Source organism: Sylvia atricapilla, chromosome 19, assembly GCF_009819655.1.
Source record: "Sylvia atricapilla isolate bSylAtr1 chromosome 19, bSylAtr1.pri, whole genome shotgun sequence".
NCBI lineage: Eukaryota > Metazoa > Chordata > Aves > Passeriformes > Sylviidae > Sylvia > Sylvia atricapilla.
In genome coordinates, this window is record NC_089158.1 from 9416782 (window position 1) to 9437511 (window position 20730).

Below are 20730 nucleotides of genomic sequence, written 5' to 3' on the forward strand. Positions count from 1 at the left end.
AGTTAGAACTGTTCCTCAGTGAGTCACTAGAAATAATCTACATGTTTAACTCGGCTGATTGCCACTGACTTTACTCCTCAGCTGACTTTATCACGGTCTCACCTGGCCTATTCCTTAATTATTATTTCAAAACACAAGGATTTGTGGTTGGTTGGGGTTTTTCTAGGTTGGAAGTACTGAACTCAGAGTAAAAACTTCACTAAAAGGATGGCAGGGGGAAAAAAGCAGAGAACGTGTTTCCTAAGCTCCGTAGAAAGGGATTTTTAAGAGGAAGCTCGCTCCTTGGAGGGAGAGGTGACCCATCCCGGGGATGTGGCAGCGATCCGGCGGAGCCGGCGCCCGTCCGCCTGCGGGCGGCAGCAGCGGCTGCGGAGCCGCCGAGCCCGCGGTCCGCGCCTGCCCCGGGACGGGGACAGCGGGGACAGGGACAGCCCGACAGGGGACAGCCCGGACAGGGGACAGCCCGGACAGGGGACAGCGGTGACCGGGGACAGCCGGACAGGGGACAGCCCGGACAGGGGACAGCCCGGACAGGGGACAGCGGGGACAGGGGACAGCGGTGACAGGGGACAGCCGGACAGGGGACAGCGGGGACCGGAGACAGCCCGGACAGGGGACAGCGGGGACAGGGGACGCGGGGACCGGAGACAGCCCTGACAGGTGACAGCGGGGACAGGGGACAGCCCGGACAGGGGACAGCGGTGACCGGGGACAGCCCGGACAGGGACAGGGGGACAGGGGACAGCCCGGACAGGGGACAGCCCGGACAGGGGACAGCGGGGACAGGGGACAGCCCGGACAGGGGCAGCCCGGACAGGGGACACGGTGACCGGGGACAGCCTGACAGGGGACAGCCCGGACAGGGGACAGCAGTGACCGGGGACAGCCCGGACAGGGGACAGCGGTGACAGGGGACAGCAGTGACAGGGGACAGCCCTGCCGGGGGACAGCAGTGCCAGGGACAGCAGTGCCGGGGACAGCCCGGACAGGGGACAGCAGTGACCGGGGACAGCCCTGACAGGGACAGCCCGGACAGGGGACAGCAGTGCCAGGGGACAGCCCTGACGGGGGACAGCCCGGACAGGGGACAGCAGTGACCGGGGACAGCTCGGACAGGGGACAGCCCGGACAGGGAACAGCGGGGACAGGGGACAGCGGGGACAGGGGACAGCGGTGACAGGGGACAGACAGCCCGGACAGGGGACAGCCCTGATGGGGGACAACAGTGACAGGGGACCAGCGGTGACCGGGGACAGCCCTGATGGGGGACAGCCCTGCCAGGGGACAGCAGTGCCAGGGGACAGCAGTGACAGGGGACAGCAGTGAGGGACAGCGTGACAGGGGACAGCCCTGCCAGTGCTGAAATGAGGGACCCTCAGAGGCAGCTCTGGCCGCAGCAGAGTTCACACCTTGGGCGCTTCCCGGGCGCTGCCTTGAGCAGGAATTCCCTGTGAGCAGCTGTGTCCAGGGCCGTGTCCAGAACAGAGCCGTTGTCATTAGGTTTTAACGTGCTGACACAGCGCTGGCGTTTCAGGCGTTCTCAGCTGGAAAATCTCCCTCGCTTCTCCCGGGTTCCTCCGACCTCAGTGCATGTAACAATTTTTTCCGAGACCACTGACATTGTCTTGGTTTATATGGTTTAAATTGAAACGCTCTCATTGCAATAGTCAAAGCGGCGATGGGCTCTGAGGGCTTGTTTGTGACCTGGAACGCTCAGAAAAGTCAAACCAAATTGCAGAGAGGTGTACAGTGCGCACAGCCTGGCCGCAGCTGGGAGAAGCTCCACAATGGCCTGTATTATGGGTTTATACCAGCTCAGTGTGTTATGGAAGGAAGTTTATGAGTGACATGACCCAAACAAAAAGAACTCTCCAGTGCTGCCAAGATGACATTCCAGGCTGCTCCTGACTGAAACAAGATGCCTTCCTTGTAGGATTGCCACTTACTGTGTGAAGGTAACCATGGGCTACTTCCGGGAATTGCAAAGAATGAGCATTTTGGAAAGTCCAATTCCTGAAGTCTGTTTTCAGCATCGCTGCTAAGCGTTTTATCACCTCAGGTGTGTCCCTGCTTGCCAGGCTGTCTTTTTTGGAGTAGATCTGGAGGAAATTTGTAGGCCTGCCCTGATGAGTTCTGTTAGGAGCACAAGTGCCTTTGTATAACGAGCAGGACCGTCTGAAACCCCTCAGTACAGGAATCTGCAGTCTCTTGTGTCTGCCCTGACACAGTAAGTGGGGTTCCTGGGCTCTGTGAGACTCTGCAGGCAGAATGGGACCTTTTCCAAGGCCGATCCTGCAAAGACAAACATTCCCTGCCCTGCCCAGGATCACAGGGAAGTTACATTTTAGCCCTGGCCAGCACAAATCTCCTCCTGCTGCTGAGCCTGCACCCTCACGTGGTGTAAAGGCTGTGAGCCTGAGCTCCAGGCCTGCCAGGGGGCTTCGTTTTGGATCCCAAAACTGTGGTGATGGTGGGATAATGTGTTCCAAAGGTTGTCAGAACTCAGAGTTTCAGAAACAGCAAGAGGTATTTGTCAGCTAATGCTCAGACCTGAGAGCTTCTGCTGTCAGAATATTGATCTCAAATTCCTCCAGCATCTCCTCTGTTGGGAGTTGGACCTGAATTTCAGAGTGCAAAATGTGGTTTCCCAGATTGTTCCCTGATCTCCCCCTACACCTTCCATTAGCAGTTCTGTGTACATGAGTCTCCCTTGTCATCCTGTCAACCCTCATGGTCTTTAAATAGCCTCTCGGCTCTGGGTGGTGATCACCACATTGTTCCCCCTCTGCAAGCTGTGGAAAAGAGGACAAGAATTACTTGCTCATACGATGCTTGTTCATAGTCCAATTTTAAAATCATCTCCTGCTCGTCCCATTTGCCAAGTCCACCAGACCAACCTCCTGCCCAGCTCTCAGTGAGCCCCTTGGATCCTGAGTGATGCTGCCAGTCCCTGCTGGCAGCACAGCCAGACACAGCAGTGTCCTGCTGAAATGGGCTGCACACAGGGACACCCCTCTTCCTACTCAATTGTTTGGTTGCTATTTTTTCCTCCTCGAGGGGAATTCCATCCCCTTTCAGAAGAGCCTGTTAAACTCAGCCAGTCCCGAGCTCCCAGCAAATGTCCTTTAATAGTTTCGGGTTTCAGCGCTGCGGCCTCTGACTGTGCGTCCTTTAATACGTTCACCACCCCTGGGAGAACTAAGCCAGGAATAACCAACACTTTCTTAAGCCAGGCCTGCTGCTTTAAGGTTCTGTTTCTTCTCCTGCCATCTCTCCCTTGCTCATCTCCACAGCTCCCACTTCCTCGTGCTTTCCATCGCCCATTCTCAACTCAGGTGTTCTCAGGTGTCCGAGAGGGGAGTGCTGCCTCCTCTGCTTTCAATTTTGCTGGCTGAAGGAGCATAAAGGACTCTTAACATTCTCTGCAGTCGCCTCTCAGCTTGGCATACTGATCATTTCAATAATAAAGTGTTTCCTTTCATTCTCCAACAGTCAGGCCCCTGCCAGAGCCATAATTGTTCACAGATGACCATTTTGGCTGCATGATCAAAACCAGGGAAAAGTGCTGTTTGCACAGGCTTTGAAACGTACAAGATGGGAAGAGATGTTCACGCTTGATATTTGTACCATATGTGCTTTCTAAATTTATTATAGAACCTTTACATTTCAAAAGAGATCCTAGTCTTGTCCTGGGGATGATTTAGAAAAGATAAGTAGAGTTTAGAGTTTAGAGTTAGGCCAAGATTAGCAAAGACTGACTGTGTCGTTTGAGCTGTGAGGCTGCATCCTGCTGGGGCTGGTGGGAGCTGCTCAGTGCAAAGGGGCTGGTGCTGCCCCGAGATAAATAGATCTAGATCTATGTGTGGATTATCTCTGCATTGTTTAGGGGCTGCACACTCAGTCCTGTTTGGTACCAAAGTCTCACTGAACTCCTCGTTCTCGTGGGATTTGTTTTGAAATCCTGCACTCGGAGTTGCAGCAGGTGCTTGCATTCTCTCCCTGACCAAACCCCAAGGAATGTCTGCACAGTGCGTGTGATGCCCCATCCCCGGTGCTGGCAATGCCCTGCCCTGCCTGCTGCTGTTCTCTTTTCACACAGTTCACTCAGGTGTCCCCGTTGGGAGGGTCAGCAACCGAGTTCTGTTCAAGGTGGAGAGAAGGACACGGGAGGATGATTCCTGCAAGGCACTCATCACCAGCATGAGCTGTAGCAATAAGAAGTTACTCTTTGTGTCTCCTCCCAAAATTGCTTTGAGGCCGCCCAACAGTCTTAGATAAAACAAACAGACAACTTCACCTTCTTTGCAGCATTTTGACTAATGAATGTACAAACCCTGCAAGCCAGCTCGTCCAGGGCTGCTGCCAGGGATTTCTGAGGGTGTGAAGACAAGCTGCTGTTGGCTGGGCCTTTGCAGGGGCTCAAAGGAAAGAGTTAGACTTGTTGTTAATCCAGGAAAAAATGAGTGTATTAGAAGAAAAAATAACATAATTTCAGTAGGAAGAGGAGTTTTTAGTAGCTTTTTCTCTCTAAAAATATAATCAGCATATTAGTGAAATGAGAACATATAGACTACATACTCTTGTGAATGGCAGATCTGTGTGAAAAAGTAGGAAGATAAACAGAAAAAAAACCAATTTGAGCTGATGCTGCAGTAGAACAGATTGTTGGGCACCGTGTGCCTTGATAGATATTTTCTATTATTTTATTTGGAGTGTCCTTTGTCAGATCATGGCCCAGTTCTCTGCTCAGGGCAGGGTGAGAATTCCAGTGCTGGCTCCTGGCTCAGGGGAGCTCAGGAGCTGGAGTGTTGGTGTCCTGAGCTTCCACACTCCAAAACATCCCGGCCTTGCCTTGCTCTTGGGGTGTTGTCATATTCTGTTGTTTGAAGGAGGCTCTCCAGTTCTGCAATCAGCTGCACTCAGACAATAACATCTCTCAGGGCAGCCCTGTGTTGTTGTGCCAGAAGGAAAAACGTAAATTTAAATAAACCACCCTCACAATGGTATTTAAAAGCTGATTGCAGGATTTCCAGTCTTTTGTAAAGCCCTCTTTAAAAACAATAGCCACATTTCATTTTTCAACTTGTTAACAGGGAATTCTTTCAAAACAGAGGGTGTTTGCTGTTACTCTGTCATGTCAGCCTGATAAGGAAGATGGCTAAAGATCATTCTTGCCAAAATATCCTTGGATGAGTCATCTGATGCCAAAAAACAAGTGAAACGAGCAACTATATTTGCAGTGGAGTTTGCAAATTATGTGGCAAGGAAGGAGAAAATAATCTGTCCATGAAAAATGAAGTTTAGATTGTGTGTATATAAAATAGTGATTTGTTAATGAGTGTGAGATCATTATCAGGCGTTTAAACATGAATTGGAAGTGCCTAATCTATATTAATTAATCAGGAAATAAGTTTTACATAGCAAGTGTATCAAGTTAATCTTTCATTTCACTTGCCAGCAGAGATAGTGCCGTTCTGTGGATGTTGCCATGAGATATTAAACACCCCAAGAACTGATTGCTGCTGAGGAGAGGAGAGGAGAGGAAGGAGAAGGAGAGGAGAGGAGAGGGAGGGAGGATAGAGAGGAGAGGAGAGGAGAGGAGAGGAGAGGAAGGGAGAAGGAGAGGAAGGAGAGAGAGGGAGAGAGGAGAGGAGAGGAAGGAGAAGGAGAAGGAAGAGGAGGGGAGAGGAGAGGAGAGGAGAGGAGAGGAAGGAGAAGGAGGAGAGAGAGGAGAGGAGAGGAAGAGAGAGGAGAGGAGAGGGAGGAGGAGGAGAGGAGAGGAGAGGAGAGGAGGAGAGGAGAGAGAGAGAGGAGAGGAGAGGAGAGGAGAGGAGAGGAGAGGAGAGGGAGGAGCGGAGAGGAGAGGAGAGGGAGAGGAGAGGGAGAGGAGAGGAGAGGAGAGAGGAGAGGAGAGGAGAGGAGAGGAGAGGAGAGGGAAGAGGAGAGGAAGAGGAGAGGAGAGGGAGGAGAGGAGGAGGAGGAGAGGAGAGGAGAAGGAGAGGAGAGGAGAGGAGAGGGAAAAGGAGGGAAAGGAGGGAAAGGAAGAGGAAAGGAGAGGAAAGGAGAGGAGGAAAGGAAGGAAGGAAAGGAAAGAAAAGGAAAGGAAAAGGAAAGGAAAGGAAAGGAAAGGAAGGAAGGAAGGAAAGGAAAGGAAAGGAAAGGAAAGTAATTTAAAGGAATGGAAAGGAAAGGAAAGGAAAGGAAAGGAAAAAGGAAAGGAAAAAGGAAAGGAAAGGAAAGGAAAAAGGAAAGGAAGGAAAGGAAAAGGAAAGGAAAGGAAAGGTAAGGTCTCCTGCCCTGGGAGAAGTTCTCTGTGCACAGGAGTCCTGCCTCTGCAGCACCTGTGAAACCTTCTCTTCTCTCACCTTGGGCTAGCACGGGCTCAGTTCCACCCAGGCAAGGAGACTGATGCCCTGCAGGAGCTCCCTGCAAGGTTCATGGTGTTTTCCCGACCTTTCAGCACACCACGTTGGAAAGCCACTGTAACAGAGCTCACGATAAATAGCTGAGCCTTCTGCTAATAATAACCCATAAATCTGGCACAGGATGCCAGGCTTTTATCAACTCCTTCCCTGCAGCGACACAACAGCAAGTTTACTGATGAAATGCAAAGTAAAAATATTTGTAGGAGTTAATTTATTTTGTTGTATGAATATTTGATCAAGGTCAATGCGGATTTTGTAGTTTATTACAATAATTAGTTATTACATCTAATAATTAGATTGCTACCTCAGAGGGGATGTGGGTTTTGTTTATTGAAATGTGCAGATAGGAAGGATAAGATCATCTGGGCTCCCTTGCTACTGAAGGTTGGGCCAGGTGAGATCCTGAGGTCCCTTTTGAGCCTCTCCAGGGTCATGGCAGAGAACTGCCCTGGTTTTGTCTGGGAGAAGGGAATTGGGGATCCTGGGAAACCCAGAGCTGAAGTTCCTCTGTTAATCACTCAGTGAATCACTGCTAACATTTTATTTTAGTAATGTTTGGGAAGAATAGTCCCGCTTAAACAAATATTTCCTGCCAGCAGCTCAGCGTGGAAGACACGGTGCTGGGAAGTGTTGTGCAGCTCCCAGGAACATCTGAGGGGCTTTGTTTGATTTAGGGATTTGTACCAGATTTTTCTTTTGAGTTTGGAATTTTTGCTGTACAGCGGAGATTTCACACTCGTGGGTTTTTGCTCCTAGTGAAAGGAGCAGACTGCTCTGAGGCACAGGATGTCTGACCCTGGTAGTTTCTTCTTCCATTTGCATCGCACTCCATGCGTTTAATCGCTTCATTAGGTCTGTGGAAATTTAGCATAAATCTTTAGATGGATTTTGACTTTGTAAATTTTATTAGCATCATTACCAGTCAGGTCATAAACCAGTGTACCTGAGTGGAGTGTTCAGTGTCAGCAGAGCAAGCCAAGTGATTTTGTTTCGGTCTCCCCCAGCTCGCTGAAGGCTGATGTGAGAAGCCGATGTTCTTTAGCTCTATTGTTCTGCTGGGAAGCGGCAGGAAATGTGCCGTGCTCTGGGGTCAGGCTCCGCGTTTCTCCCCCGTTCCCGGAGCTCACGGTGGGCGCAGGAAGAGAGCCCCTTCCCTGTGCCCGTGTCACACACAGGGCCGGCGACACGGGACCTGCCGCTCCGGGTGCCTTGGGGAGGCAGCGCGGGGAATTCCCAACAGAAATGTAAATGCCATCCAAAACTCAGCTTGCGGGGAATTGGAGGGGCTTCTCTTACTTCCTTTTTGGATAGGGATATCTGAGACATTCTTGGATTCACATTTTAATAATAGGTTATGACTCTTTCTTAATATCAGGACATTATTTATTAGAAGCAAATAACTGACTTTTCCACTTAATATTGGACACACTCCGTGATTATTTTTTTTACCTGAGTAAAAAAATAGAAATTTTATGAGTTTCAAGTACATTAAACTGAACAAGTATTTGTAGAACCAAATATGCAGAAGCGTCTATGCTCTGGTGGACAAAAGATGCTGTAGGAAAAAAAAAAAAAAAAAAAAAAAGATGATGTTTCATACTTCTTCATCCTGAGGGAGTTCTTTCCGGGGAGTGGGGAAGCTCCATTTACTCTTTGGGCAGGGATAAGGGTGCAGGGTTCTGCCTCTCTCTGCCCCGGCCTCCCCACGATGCTGAGAAAATCCCCCGGGGCCTCACTTCTGCAGTGATGGAATGGGCTTGGGAGCTTCGTTCCTGCCGCGTGTGCAGTGCTCTGCGTTTCCTAACCCCGTGAGGGCTGTGCACGGCCGGTCAGCTCTTCACTGTGGTGATGCAGATCCCACCCGATGGGACATTGAGCCTCCTTTGCGTCCCATAACGACAGTAAACAACAGGCACAGTCTGCGTCCAGGCAACAGTGATGCTGAAAGGATTCATGTCCTGCTTAAACTTCCAGGACACTGCCCGAACACTTATTTAATATTTCATTATTTTCGTGTTCTTTCCTCCTCTTGCTTTTTCACACGGCACTGCTTTTTCTGCTCATTAATATCATTAAATATCTATACTATGTGTAATGATTGCTTTGCATTTACATTTGGATTTCATCCCCATACACACAGCAAGAGTAATCCATAGTGTTGTGGTAGCTGTGACACCGTTCAATAAATGGAGAGCAGTGAATTCTCTGCCTAAATTTAAAGTAAATGCTCATTCTCATTTTGATCTCCAGTCTATGAACCGTTTTGTGGCAAGGCTCTCGAGAAGCTGCTCCATTCTACCTCAGGTAGTAAGGAAACTACTTTGCCTATGTGCACTCTTCAAATAATCATCATGTGCTGTTAAAATACTAAAAACAACTAGTTTGTTTTATTTGCCCGTATTGAACTTTCCTTTATTAGTCTTCAACAAGTCACTGAAGATTTTGGTGTTGGTAAGCTGAATTGAAAGTTAAGTTATCCTCACACAAAGGAAATTACCTTCCTTTTTGGGAGCTGGTGTATCCCTGGGAGCCTCGGGGGGCAAAAAGCCTGGAAGATTTCCAGTGGCTGGGCTGGAGTCTGCCATGGACCCGGGGGTGAATTCACCGGGCACACACTGACAGTGTCTGGGAGCACTGACAGAAACAGTTTCTCTTGGCTTGTAAAAGAGATACTTCGCACAGATTTTCCCTTCCTCCTTTTCCATTGGGCTTCAGGAGGAATATGATCGTTCCTCAGGCACAGAGGGGTGGCATGTGACAGGGAAATCGGGGTTGCAGTCTGATTTCGATTCGATTTCTTGAGGGTCTGTCTGCAGTTCGTTGGCCTAATGCAAATTAGAAATTAAAGTGATACCCACCACTCCTCTCTGCTGGCTGAGCCAAAACTTCTTGTTTGGTTGGTTAAAGTTTTGTGGTGTTTTCTGTTGTTTGTTAAGTTTAAATTTTGAAAACTTCAGTTTGCTTCCTTATGAGAGAAGTCTGGGAAACTGCAGTGAAACCCCTGAAGCCGCTGTCTCAGAGGCAGCCTGAATTCAGAGCCATGGATTCTGTGTGTGAACAAGTCAGGGCATCCTCAGACCTGTCCAAATCAGGGCTTTGGGGCTGGCTGGACCCCACTGACAGAGCAGGGAAACTTCACCTTCAAAAGAAGGAATTCAAGGCCCTTGCCATAAATTCCGAGGGATCTGGGTTTAGGAATGTTTAAGGGCAGGGTGACAGCAGTGGGTGACACCCAGGTCAGCCCCGGGTGCTGAGGTCTCTGCTAAAACCCAGCAGTGCCTCAGACTGGGTGTTTTACCACACTCTGGCATGCATTTAATTATATTTAATTCCATGGGTTAGGTTTGTGTTTGGTGCTGGGGAGGAGGAGTTAACACCCCAGAAATCACTGCTACGTTTATCTCCAGTTGCTCTTCTTCCTGAAAGATCCAGCAGAGCTCTGTGACTGAGCTCATCCAGCTGCCTTTTGGAGGGAGCAGCCAGTCTGGGATGTGTTATTTTAGAGAAGGAGATTTGGTGCTGTCAGCTTTTCTCCCGAGCAGTTCATAATCCCACGTTTGTGAGTGGCAGATTCTGCTGTACACAGAGCATTTGGGTCAGGGTGGGGCTTTCAAAAAGAGAAAAAATAAAAAGTAGTAAAGAAAAGAAAACAGAGCAGTGTTGGATTAATTGGAAAGGTCCAGCCCAGTCACATCCTCCCAGGTGGGTTGTTCATTTTCCTGCCTGCTGTTCTGCAGCATCTGAAGTTAAATCCTTCAAAAATGTGAAGTGAGAGCGAGACAGAGCCAAGCTGTCAAAACTGGAACACAACTCCAGCCATTTCTTTATGCTTTTGTATAGGGCTGCTTTCTCTTGTCATGTAGTTTATGGTTCCTCATTAACTTCTCCTGCTTCGTGGTCACCTGTACGAGTGTTTCTGAAGGTACCAGGCTGATTAAAAATAAAAATCCTGAGGATTCCCCATTCCCTCAGAGCTTGGGAAGACCCTCAGCACCCGCCCGTCCTGAATCCCCAGAGCTTTGAGCATGAGTCACCAGGCTCCATTTAAATAAAATCAAACCTTCCCCTTTCAGATCATGTAAATTTGGGTGAACTTTTAAAATTGTTTTGTTTAAACTTTCATTTCCATCAGTGCCTTTTTTTTTTTCTTTTTGCTATTAGGAATGACAAAAGTAAATTGGATAGGCTGTTTTAGAGACATTTCGAGTGATAAAAGCTTAATTGCACAAGACTCTCTTCAGAGCTTTCGTCCCAATTATTATGACACGAAATTGCAGAGAGACACCTGAATATTTGGGTTCTCGTCTGCAGCAGATCTTTAACCACACCTCAGTATTTTCAGCCTTTCCCATCGCTGTGTTCTGGATGTTCTCAGCTCCATTTGGGAATTGAATCAGCCGCACAGGATGAGTCTCTGCTCATCTACAAAACAGAGTTATCCCTGTATTGTTATTTTTTTTAATGTACCCAAATGCGAAAAGGCAGATTACTGTGGCTAAGAAGAAGGGAGCAGATGAGCAGCCAGGGAAGGCTTTTCCTTTTACGGTGGGGGCACAGAGCGATGTGCAGCATCCCCGCCGGGCCAGGGAGCCCCCGCTGTCCAGCTGCGATCTGCCTCCTTGACCTGAACTTGGCGTTGCCCTCCCCAGTGCTCATTCCTGCGCCGCCTGAAAGCTGGCGCCGAATTCCTCCCGTGTGGCCTCAAAACCAGGCCTGGACTTCAGCGAAGAGCGAGGCTCGGGTTTTCCTCCTGGAAGGGCCTTTCTCAGCTGCACACAGCGTGGGGTCACTTCTCGGTGGGAACGGGACAACGCGGCTCGTGGAGAGGTTTTCCGTGACTGTGGAAATGTGGGAAATCCTAAAATCGGGGAGGATGGCTGGTGCTGGAAAAGGGGCTCCTGTCCTGATACGGTTGCTGAATCTTTTTGCCTCTTGTTCCTGGAGGTTCCACACAGGATAATCCAGGGAAGCTTTCCAGCTCCTGCTGATGGGAGAACGGGGCTCATCCCCAGCCAAGCCCCTGTCTGGTCATAAGACACCACCAAGAAAAATCTGCACAGAAGTCTGGGAAAAATGACAAACCGAGGACACAACACAGAGAGTTATTGTGCAGATGTTGTTTTGCAGCTCATCCCACTCGGATGAGATTTCTCTGTTACCTGCCAGCCTGGGAGAAGCTTGGCCATGTGTTAAGTTCTTGGCCACCGTTCTGGGTCTCTGAAATGTTTTCTGTCACTCTTCCTTCAGAGTCATTTTTGTGCCTGCAAGGGAAGGAGCTTAGGCAAAGGATTCTGGACAATTCACTTCTGACCCTTTGAAATAGTAAATGCGGAGTGAATTTTTTTATCTGTTATATATATATATATATATTTTTTTTTTTCCTTCCATGGCTTAAAGTATTAATTCTGCCCATTGAAATGTAATTTTATGGAGCAATATGAGCCAGAGGCAGAATCCTCGCTGCCATCAGGACCCAAATGGTAAATAGGCCCTTTCTCTAATTTGTGGGATGTGCTATAACTCAGTTTGAATGTTGAAAGGAAATGGGCCTCCAGGGGAGTCTGGAGCTCTGTTCATTCAACTTCTAATTAAAGTTTTCCCCTCTCAAATTTCACTTTATTTTCCGGGGCTGTTGCTCCATGATGATTATTAACATGTGTCCCATGGCCAGGAAATGATTTTCCCCTTCCCCAGCTCGGCTTTTCCCCGATCCCTCCCGCAGCAGAGCCGCAGCCTCCTCCCGGCGCTGGGGCAGGGCAGAGCGGCCGAACCTTCCCGGACACTTGGATCGGATGGCGCTGTCTGTGTGGCCGGCAGGATCCACTCCAGGATTTCTTCCAGCCTATGCTTCACGTTTCAGGAGCCCAGGCCAACTCTGACTTCCTATTCCTACTCCAGCAGCCTTATCTTTTTGGGGGCAGGAGTTGTTAGCACAGTTTATCTTGCTCGCTGCGAGTCCTCCCTCAGCCGAGACATGCGCTCCGGGGCCGCCTGCTTTTTTTCCCCTTCTCTCTCTCTTTTGTGTTTTCTTCTCGTTGTTTTTCTTTTTAAATGTGTCAAGTGAAGAGTTCCTCTTCCCCCTTCTCCCTTTCCACTCCAAGGAACCACCCTCCAGTTCATTAATACGGCCGGGACTGTTGTACTCCTGTGCCAGAGGGGGAGAGCGAACCTGTGCCTGCATGTGTGTGCGTGTGTAAAATAGATCCAAAAATGTCCATGAACAGCAGGAAAAGTTCTGGGAGACCGTCCTACTACTACCGACTGCTCCGGAGGTCACGACTTCAGAGACAGCGAAGCCGATCCCGCAGCCGGAACAGGCTTAGCAGGGGTAATTGCGAGCTCTTTAATTGCCGTGCACAGCCCGCTGCCGCTGCCAGGGAGCGCCGTAGGTAGGTGAGGATGGGGCGGCCCAGGAGGGGCTCAGCCCCCGCCCCGGGAGCGGGTCGGGCTCTGCACAAGGTCAGTGTGCGAGGGGCTGGGGCGGCGCGGGGCTGCTGCAGCCGCCTGTGCTGCCACTTCTAACACCCTGTGGTGGCACTTCTAACCTCTTGTGGTGGCATTTCTAACCTCCTGTGGTGGCACTAACCCCATGTGGTGGCATTTCTAACCCCCTGTGGTGGCACTTCTAATCCTTTGTGGTGGCATTTCTAACACCCTGTGGTGGCACTAACCCCGTGTGCTGGCACTTCTAACCTCTTGTGGTGGCACTTCTAACCGCCTGTGGTGGCACTAACCCTGTGTGGTGTCACTAACCCCATGGGGTGGCATTTCTAACCCCGTGTGGTGGCACTAACCCTGTGTAGTGGCATTTCTAATCCTGTGTGGTGGCACTAACCCTGTGTGGTGTCGCTTCTAACCCCGTGTGGTGGCACTTCCAACCTCTTGTGGTGGCACTAACTCCCTGTGGTGGCACTTCTAATTCTTTGTGGTGGCACTTCTAACCGCCTGTGGTGGCACTAACCCTGTGTGGTGTCACTAACCCCATGGGGTGGCATTTCTAACCTCCTGTGGTGGCACTAACCCCATGTGGTGTCACTAACCCTGTGTGGTGGCATTTCTAACCCCGTGTGGTGGCATTTCTAATCCTGTGTGGTGGCACTAACCCTGTGTAGTGTCACTTCTAACCTCCTGTGGTGTCACTTCTAACCCCATGGGATGGCACTACTAACCTCCTGTGGTGGCACTAACCCCCTGTGGTGGCACTAACCCTGTATGGTGTCACTAACCCCGTGTGGTGGCACTAACCCCGTGTGGTGGCATTTCTAATCCTGTGTGGTGTCACTAACCCCGTGTGGTGGCATTTCTAACCTCCTGTGGCGGCACTAACCCCATGTGGTGGCACTAACCCTGTGTGGTGTCCCTTCTAACCCCGTGTGGTGTCACTAACCCCGTAGTGTCACTAACTCTGTAGTGTCACTAACCCCGTGTGGTGTCCCTTCTAAGCCCGCAGTGTCACTAGCGCAGGTGTCCCGGCTCAGCGCGGCTCAGCTTTGTCGTGTCACTAAGGGAGCTGCTCCTCTGGGATGTTCGGAGGGCTGATGGATGCCTGCTGGGCTTTGGAAAGCCGTGCTGAGGAAACAAAGTCTCTCTGCAGAGATGTATGGCTGGAACTTCTTGTTCCTCATGGGCAGAGTGTCACCAGGGGCTTGAGATGACAAAGCTCAGAACAGTTTAGGGGTAGGATTTTCCACAGAGCCGAAAGATAGTGCTCCAAGGCATTGCAGAAACCTGTGGGACTTGAAGCCCCAAACCACTTTGCACTTTAAAAAACCCTGCTCTAAAAGGGCCTGTTTGTCCTCAGCAGCGGGAGGGAGATCCAGCGAGGGATGTTTCTGTAGGGCCCATTCCTTCTACTGGAGGCAGCAACTGACCCAGTTGCATTTTTAAAACAAGCTATTCTGCCTTTCTCTTCTACTGTGAAATAACTGTTTTTTGGTTCTTTTCCTTGTTGTTAAAGCAGCCAAAAAGTGGGAGTATGTGAGTCTTTTCCTATTGAATTTTTTCAGAAAGAAGGGGAGAGTTGTGTTTGCCCTCCAGTCTGGCAGTCCTGGTATATTTATCGTGCTGTGAGCCTAATCAAAGCCATTAACTGAAAATAATTCCCCTTTTCTTGTTGTTGTGTGAATAAAAAGCACAAATGCAACTTTACATCAATCAGGTGTCTGTGCAAATCCAGGCTTGGACTTGTCTCACTGCAGCTAATTCTGATTTATGAAGCAGATTTTAAACTGGACTCTAGCACTGCAAGATTTGGCTCAGTGCAATGTCCTCTTTCCTCTTTTCCTGGCACTCAGGACATTTTTAAGGATTTTGAATCATAGCTGAGAAAACAATAGGAAGCTAAATCAGTCCCTGAGCTTCAGCTTTTCCTTTCAGCAGACAGTGGTTTTCTTTGCATGATTTTTTTTTTTTTTGGTTGTTTTGCCTGTCAGGGAGGAGTGTTTGTAAACTCCCAAACACGTCCCAGTTCTCTTTCCCTCTTTATTTGTGTGCTGTGTAAAACCAAAATATTTTACTGTCATTTCAGTTCCTGTGACAAACTAAATGTGTTTAGTTTCGTTTAGGTAACCTAATGTGAACTTAATGGCATCATTTGTCAGGAACACGAGGAATATACAGGCAGATTTGATGGAAATGGGAATCAGCCCGAAAGTTTGTAAGAAATTGGATTTGAACCAGCTGAAATCTTGTTGCTGTTGATCTCTCCTGGAGTATTTTGTGTTGTCTCTGGGATTCCTGCCTCTCAGCACTAGCTGAGCCCCTCTTATCTGTTAATCTGACAGGGATTTGCAAAGCTGGATGAGAATTTTCTCTTTATTTTGATCTGTTTTTGTTGTGCAGCGGTGGTGTCACACAGCAGGTCAGAGGGGGCTTGGTCCAGGCTGGGCAGGGTGATGGAAGTGCTGGAATAATGCAGCAGGAATACTTTCTGTAACAGTTTTGTTCCCACTGGAGGATTGATGAGCTGTAGGTGTCTGGGGGCTGTGGGAAATGCAGAAATCAGAGGGAGGTTCTAGATTTTGGGGGGGTGATGTAATACTGAATTCAAACCCTGCAAGTGTGGAGGAAGGAGGGAGCTGAGGGCCCCCTCAAAGGCTGATCCTCAGGGGAGTTTGCTGTCTGTGGCTGGGATTCTCAGAGATCAGGAATCCTTAGTGGGAGGCTGCCATAAATTGAGGCGGATTGAAGTTACTTCACAGGAATTGGCAATGTCTGCTTTGCCACGTGTGTGTTTCCCAGACATCCTCTTGGCAGTTTTTGCACTCCGCAGTCTCTGGACCCTTTGCCAAGATCTCCACAGGGCTCAGGTGAGCCTGTGGCTCTGCTGGAGGAGCAGTGATACCTGCAGGTTGATCTTGTCCAAGGGATGTCACTTCAGCAGATGCTTTTGGACAGGGAGCCTGTTGTGGTGGGGCAATCCTTACACATTTACCAGGGAGGAGGAGATCTCTGCTGGCACAGGATCCCTGTCCTGTGTGGGACCATTCCCTGTGCTCCTCCATCCATCCGTGCTGAGGCTGGAGCACCCTGAGGTGCTGCCTTTGCTGTGAGCCTCCTCCAGCCCCCTCTGTTTATATCCAGCAGGCTCTGAGCACACAGAGCTGTGCTTGAAAACGTGTATTTATCCCCTGCCACAGCCCACTCTCCCCCCTGTGGCAATGCCACCCACCCACACCTGCCCTTCTGAGGCTGCTGCCAGCCCTGGGTAGGGATGGAGGGATGGATCCCATCTGCCCCAGGAACAGCAGGAAAAGTCAGGCTGGATTACAGCCTGCGCAGCTCTGGGAGGGCCGAGACCCAGCCTGGGAAATGGGTTTTGCTTCCTGAGCTAGAGAGAGAGCCACTCCCTCAGGAAAGAGCTGCTGTGGTGCTTTCAGCTGGACAAAGTGAGAGTCTGCACTTTCTGTGCAGGCATCTGAGGGAAGGAGGGGAGAGCTTTGTGTTGGGACTCCAGATGGAGCCAGTCTGCTGCAGTGTGCAAAAAAACGTCCAGGGCTCGGAGCTGTTGGCAGTGACAGCAGCTTGTTCAGTGGTTCATGTGATGGCATCCTCTGTTCTGGAGCTCTCTGGTCAGCCCTGGTGCCATCCATCACATTTCAGCATGTTTGTCACTCCTTTTGGGAGGCCAGGCTGGAATATCTGAACAGTGACACTGGTGAGGAGGCTGATGGGATCCTGCCTCCAGCAGGTTTAAACCACGGCTGTTTGAGAGTGGGTAAAGCAGAGAGGCTCCACTGCTCTGGTAATCTCTGCTGGAATGAGCACAGTGCCTGAAACCCCCAGCTCTGCTCTCCACAGAGTCAGGACATGCTGCAAGTCAACATCAGTTAGATAAAAATACTACCTGCAGAACCCCTGGACCATCTGTTCAGCTCAGAGATGTGTGGGACTGCAGGAGAAATCATGGCTGTAATTATAATTATTCCCAAGGGACCCATCTGATGTAGTGGAAGGTACCTGGGAGGCAGAGAGGGGAGAAGGAGAATTTTCAGCCACCTGCTTGTGGCTGCACTTGGATCCATGGCTTTCCTCAGGATCTCTCTCTCTGCTTCTCCTTACTCGTGGATGAAGGAATTGGGGTCAGTGGGAAGTGGTTTGAAAATTCCCTGTGCTGACAGAAACCTCTCACGGTGCTCCATTCACAGTCCCATCTCTGAGACAAATGCAGCTTTGGCTTCAGGGCTTTCTTGTGTAAAACTCAGCAGGCAATCAGTCGGCATCAAAGCCCTGAGAATCTGAGAACATTGGAGATCCTGATCTTGAAGGTTTCGTGTTCCTGATCCTTCTGCCTCCGTCAGCCTTGGACATAAATGTCTTGCTCTGTGTTCTGTTTATCACAGATGCTTTTCAAGGTGTTTTATGAAAAGGATTTTTATTAAACAGGCTTTCTTCTTCCTTCCCTTTGATGGCTGCTGTGAAGAGAAAGCTGACTGATCTTCAGCAAAACCCAGAATTTCAGTGCACCGAACACTGAGCTGGGAGGCCAAGGTCATCCTGGGTTTTTTTCTCAGCACAGGCTATTCAGATACACATCTGTGGAAAACAGCTGGAATTCCGTCTTTCTTTCTCTCTCTGTTTGATGAAATCAAAACCTTTTAAGTGATAAATGAGAGATCAGCTTATACCCAAATAATCAATACCTTGGAGGTTCAGGCACTCGCTTGGGACAAGGGAAAATTGTCCCAGCACCTCCCAGAGTGACATAACAACTAAGGAGGTTTTATTATATTTAAAGCCAACTGAAATTGCACTCACCTCTCACTAATCTTCCTTAGCTGAAAATCTGTTCTGCAGCATGTTAACGAAAAGTGATGTTGGACAAGGAATTCCAGGTGGAATTTCTCCCTTTCCATCTCTGCAGGACTTTGTTTTTCATTTAAGGGCTGGGAGCAGGCAAATGAAAAGCCCAGTAATAAATATTAGCAATAGGCTTGTGGTTTGTTTTTTTTTTTTCTTTTTCCAAGGGTGGTGTCTTTTAAATGCCAGGAAAAGGAGACTTTCCTGCTTTGCACTTTTTAATGATCACTGCTTTGTTTTTCAAGTCTCTTTTGTGGCGTTTTCTGTTTCACCACAGAAGTCTTTCAGTCTTTCATTGAAATTTTAACAGCATGGCTGACAGATGCCCATAGAAAAGATATGCAAAATGTTTAAAGCTGTGCTGTTTATAGGAAATATTCACTGGCAGCTGTGCTATTTTTAGCAGCAGTGCTCCAGCTGAGGCTTTGCTGTGTTTGTTCAGTGTTTCATTGTCTAGTAAAAATCGAGCCTAAATTTAATGACTTGGGAAGTGGTGCGTGATGGAGGAATTCTGGAATTGTTTTGATATTCAACAATGCTTCCATCTCAGAATCCCTTTAATAGGCAAAAAATTTAGAGTGGATTTATTGCAGGCAAATTTACTGGGCTGGCCCTTCAGCAGGAGCGAAGTGGCAGCAGTGCCTCGACTCCCTTTGCTCCTGCAGCCAAGGCTGACCTGCCCCACCTCCTCCAGACACGTCAGAAATGCAGGAACATCCACACTCAGGGAGTGCTCTCTGTCAGAAATTCCTGCGAGATCAAAAAGGAATCAAGTTGTAAAAGCTCCCCTGGGAAACCCCAGTGGGAATCTCTGAGGAGCACTGTCACTTTTGGCTCATCTTTTCCTTTATCTCTGTTTCCAGCCCTCTCCTCTGATAGTCCCCTCCTTTTCCCCTGACAGGGTCCCTGAGAGGGAATTAAGTAGCAGATTTGCTCTTGAGTAATGTGGAATGAGTTTTTATCTACAAGCCATAGGTACTAAATGAGAAAGAGGTTAAGAACCCTGGTCTGAGTCCAAACTAGAATTGCTTTCAAAAACATGCTTCGAGGGGTTTCAGCAGACTTTTCATGATCACTCATGTATTAGAGTAAGTTTGTCTCCTTACAGCTGTGGCAGTCCAAACAATTTAGACACAGAGCTGCCTTTTAAAGCTTTTAAACCTGTATTTCCCTTGAAGGTCTTCTAGTGTGCCACTAATCCCCGAAGTTATTGCACTGAAGGCACTCTCTAATCCTTTAATTCACTCTGCTCTCAATAGAGATGGGAACGAGCTGGGTCAGGGAACGTTCTCATTTGGGCTTTATCAGTTTGGCTTTTTTCAGCTCAGACACTACTGAGGGTAGTTGGCTTTCCTTTGCAACACCCCAGAGAATATTTTAGACTCAGACACTAATTGTTTGTGTGTTTGTGTAGACGCTTGTGAAAAAAGCTGCACAAGCCCCAGAACTCCCAACTCCTGGCGCTGGTTTGTGCAGCCTCGGGGTCAGGCTTTTACACCGAGCTCCCTCAGGGCCCTTTGGGAATCTGAGAATGGAAAAATGGATGGCTTTTTGAGAGCTGTGGATCCATTCCCCATCTAGAGCCAGTGAGGGTCAAGGAGCAGTGTCACCACAGGTGATTTCTGGAAGCTTTTCTCCCCCAGACCTGCAGAGGAGAGAGATTCTGACTAATCTTTGGTGCTGAGGGTAAAGCTTTGAGGTGATGAGCAATGCCAGACGAGTGTTGTGGTTTTACTAATAAGCATAAACTCTAAAAGACTGGTTAGAGCAACACATGGCCTGAATTTGGCAGGTTTGTGGTGTCCATTGGGTTTTTTTCCTTGCACGAGGGGCATGTTTTTATTGTAGGTCTGGTTTGGAGAGCCAGGCTGGGACCACGAGCAGCCCCTGGGGGCTCATTAGGAATCCCAGGCTCTCACACTGCTCCACAAGTTCATCTTAAGTTGAGCATTGAAGCATTCAATTGGAGGAAAAACACGCTCTGCAGTTGTGTGGACTTCACTGACAAGAATCAAGACGAGCAAAGTTTTGCTTCATTAACATTTGTACTGAAAGAGAAATCCTCAGATGCTGAGCACTTAATGTTTCCTTTTGAAGAAACCAATTTATGTGAAGTGCAAGTTTCTTTTGTACCTTATATGCTCATATTTTTGGTTCCTTGCAGCATTTCTGCATGGCTGAATTTCTTTTAGAGTCAGAGATCAAGCCTGGGCTTGTTCTGAAGTACCCAAATGTGGTAATAGGTGGACTGGTGTAAAATTTGGCGTCTGGAGTTAAATTACAGGATGCTTCTTAAGCTTCTTGGTTTCTATAGGAACAAGTAATAGTCATCCTTCATGATTAAGCAGTGTCCATGGTAACCAAACGAGCATGTTTTAAATGAAAGATATTTTCCCTTTACATTTTTAGCAGTCAAAGGTTACCAATTATTACCTTTATACCCTTAGACAAGAACACATTTTGATGGGGCTGGTGCGTTTGAAGTGAGAACATTTGGTGTTCATTTACATAACTCTGCCTCCAGGATCAGCTGAAATTTGGGTGAACACCAAAAGGAAATTTCAGAGAGTGGGTTGGGGTGCATTAACCTCCCCAGGAGGGCGAGTGTTGGTCACTCAATTGCTGAATTGCTCTGCGGGGTTGCAGGGTTGCTGTTTCAAGTGCCCATTTGCTCCTCGGGGTGACTGCAGGGCAGAAAGGGAGAAATTCCAACACAGATCTGGCATCATTTTTAAGATGGAAAAAGCAAATGTCAGTGTTGGTGTAGGTAAGAACATCCCCCTGCTCCCTCCTGTTTCAAAAACAGGTTGGGAAGTGAAAACACGACTGGTTTTTAATGGTTTTTGTCTCCCCTTGGCACTGGTGTTGTTTGCTTGAAAACTGCAGAGTGAGTGTGTGCAGCTGCCACCTGCGAGTGTTTGCAGAGCAGGTTTGTGGGAGAGGAGCAGAAAACCCACCCACCCCCGGAGGAAATAAAAGGATCAGTCACAATAAATTAGGATTTACA

The 20730-nt window shown here is 48.8% G+C and overlaps 1 protein-coding gene across 2 annotated transcripts in view; it reads left to right on the forward strand.

Annotated features, from left to right (window-relative positions):
- Positions 1-12364: 12364 nt before the first annotated feature.
- DAB2IP (DAB2 interacting protein) overlaps positions 12365-20730 on the forward strand; it is a 127592-nt gene continuing 119226 nt past the window's right edge. For both annotated transcript variants that reach the window (XM_066332914.1, XM_066332915.1), the window contains exon 1: positions 12365-12753. In XM_066332914.1, the coding sequence (XP_066189011.1) occupies positions 12636-12753 (118 nt within the window). In that variant the 5' untranslated portion in view covers positions 12365-12635. The remainder of the gene's footprint in view (positions 12754-20730) is intronic.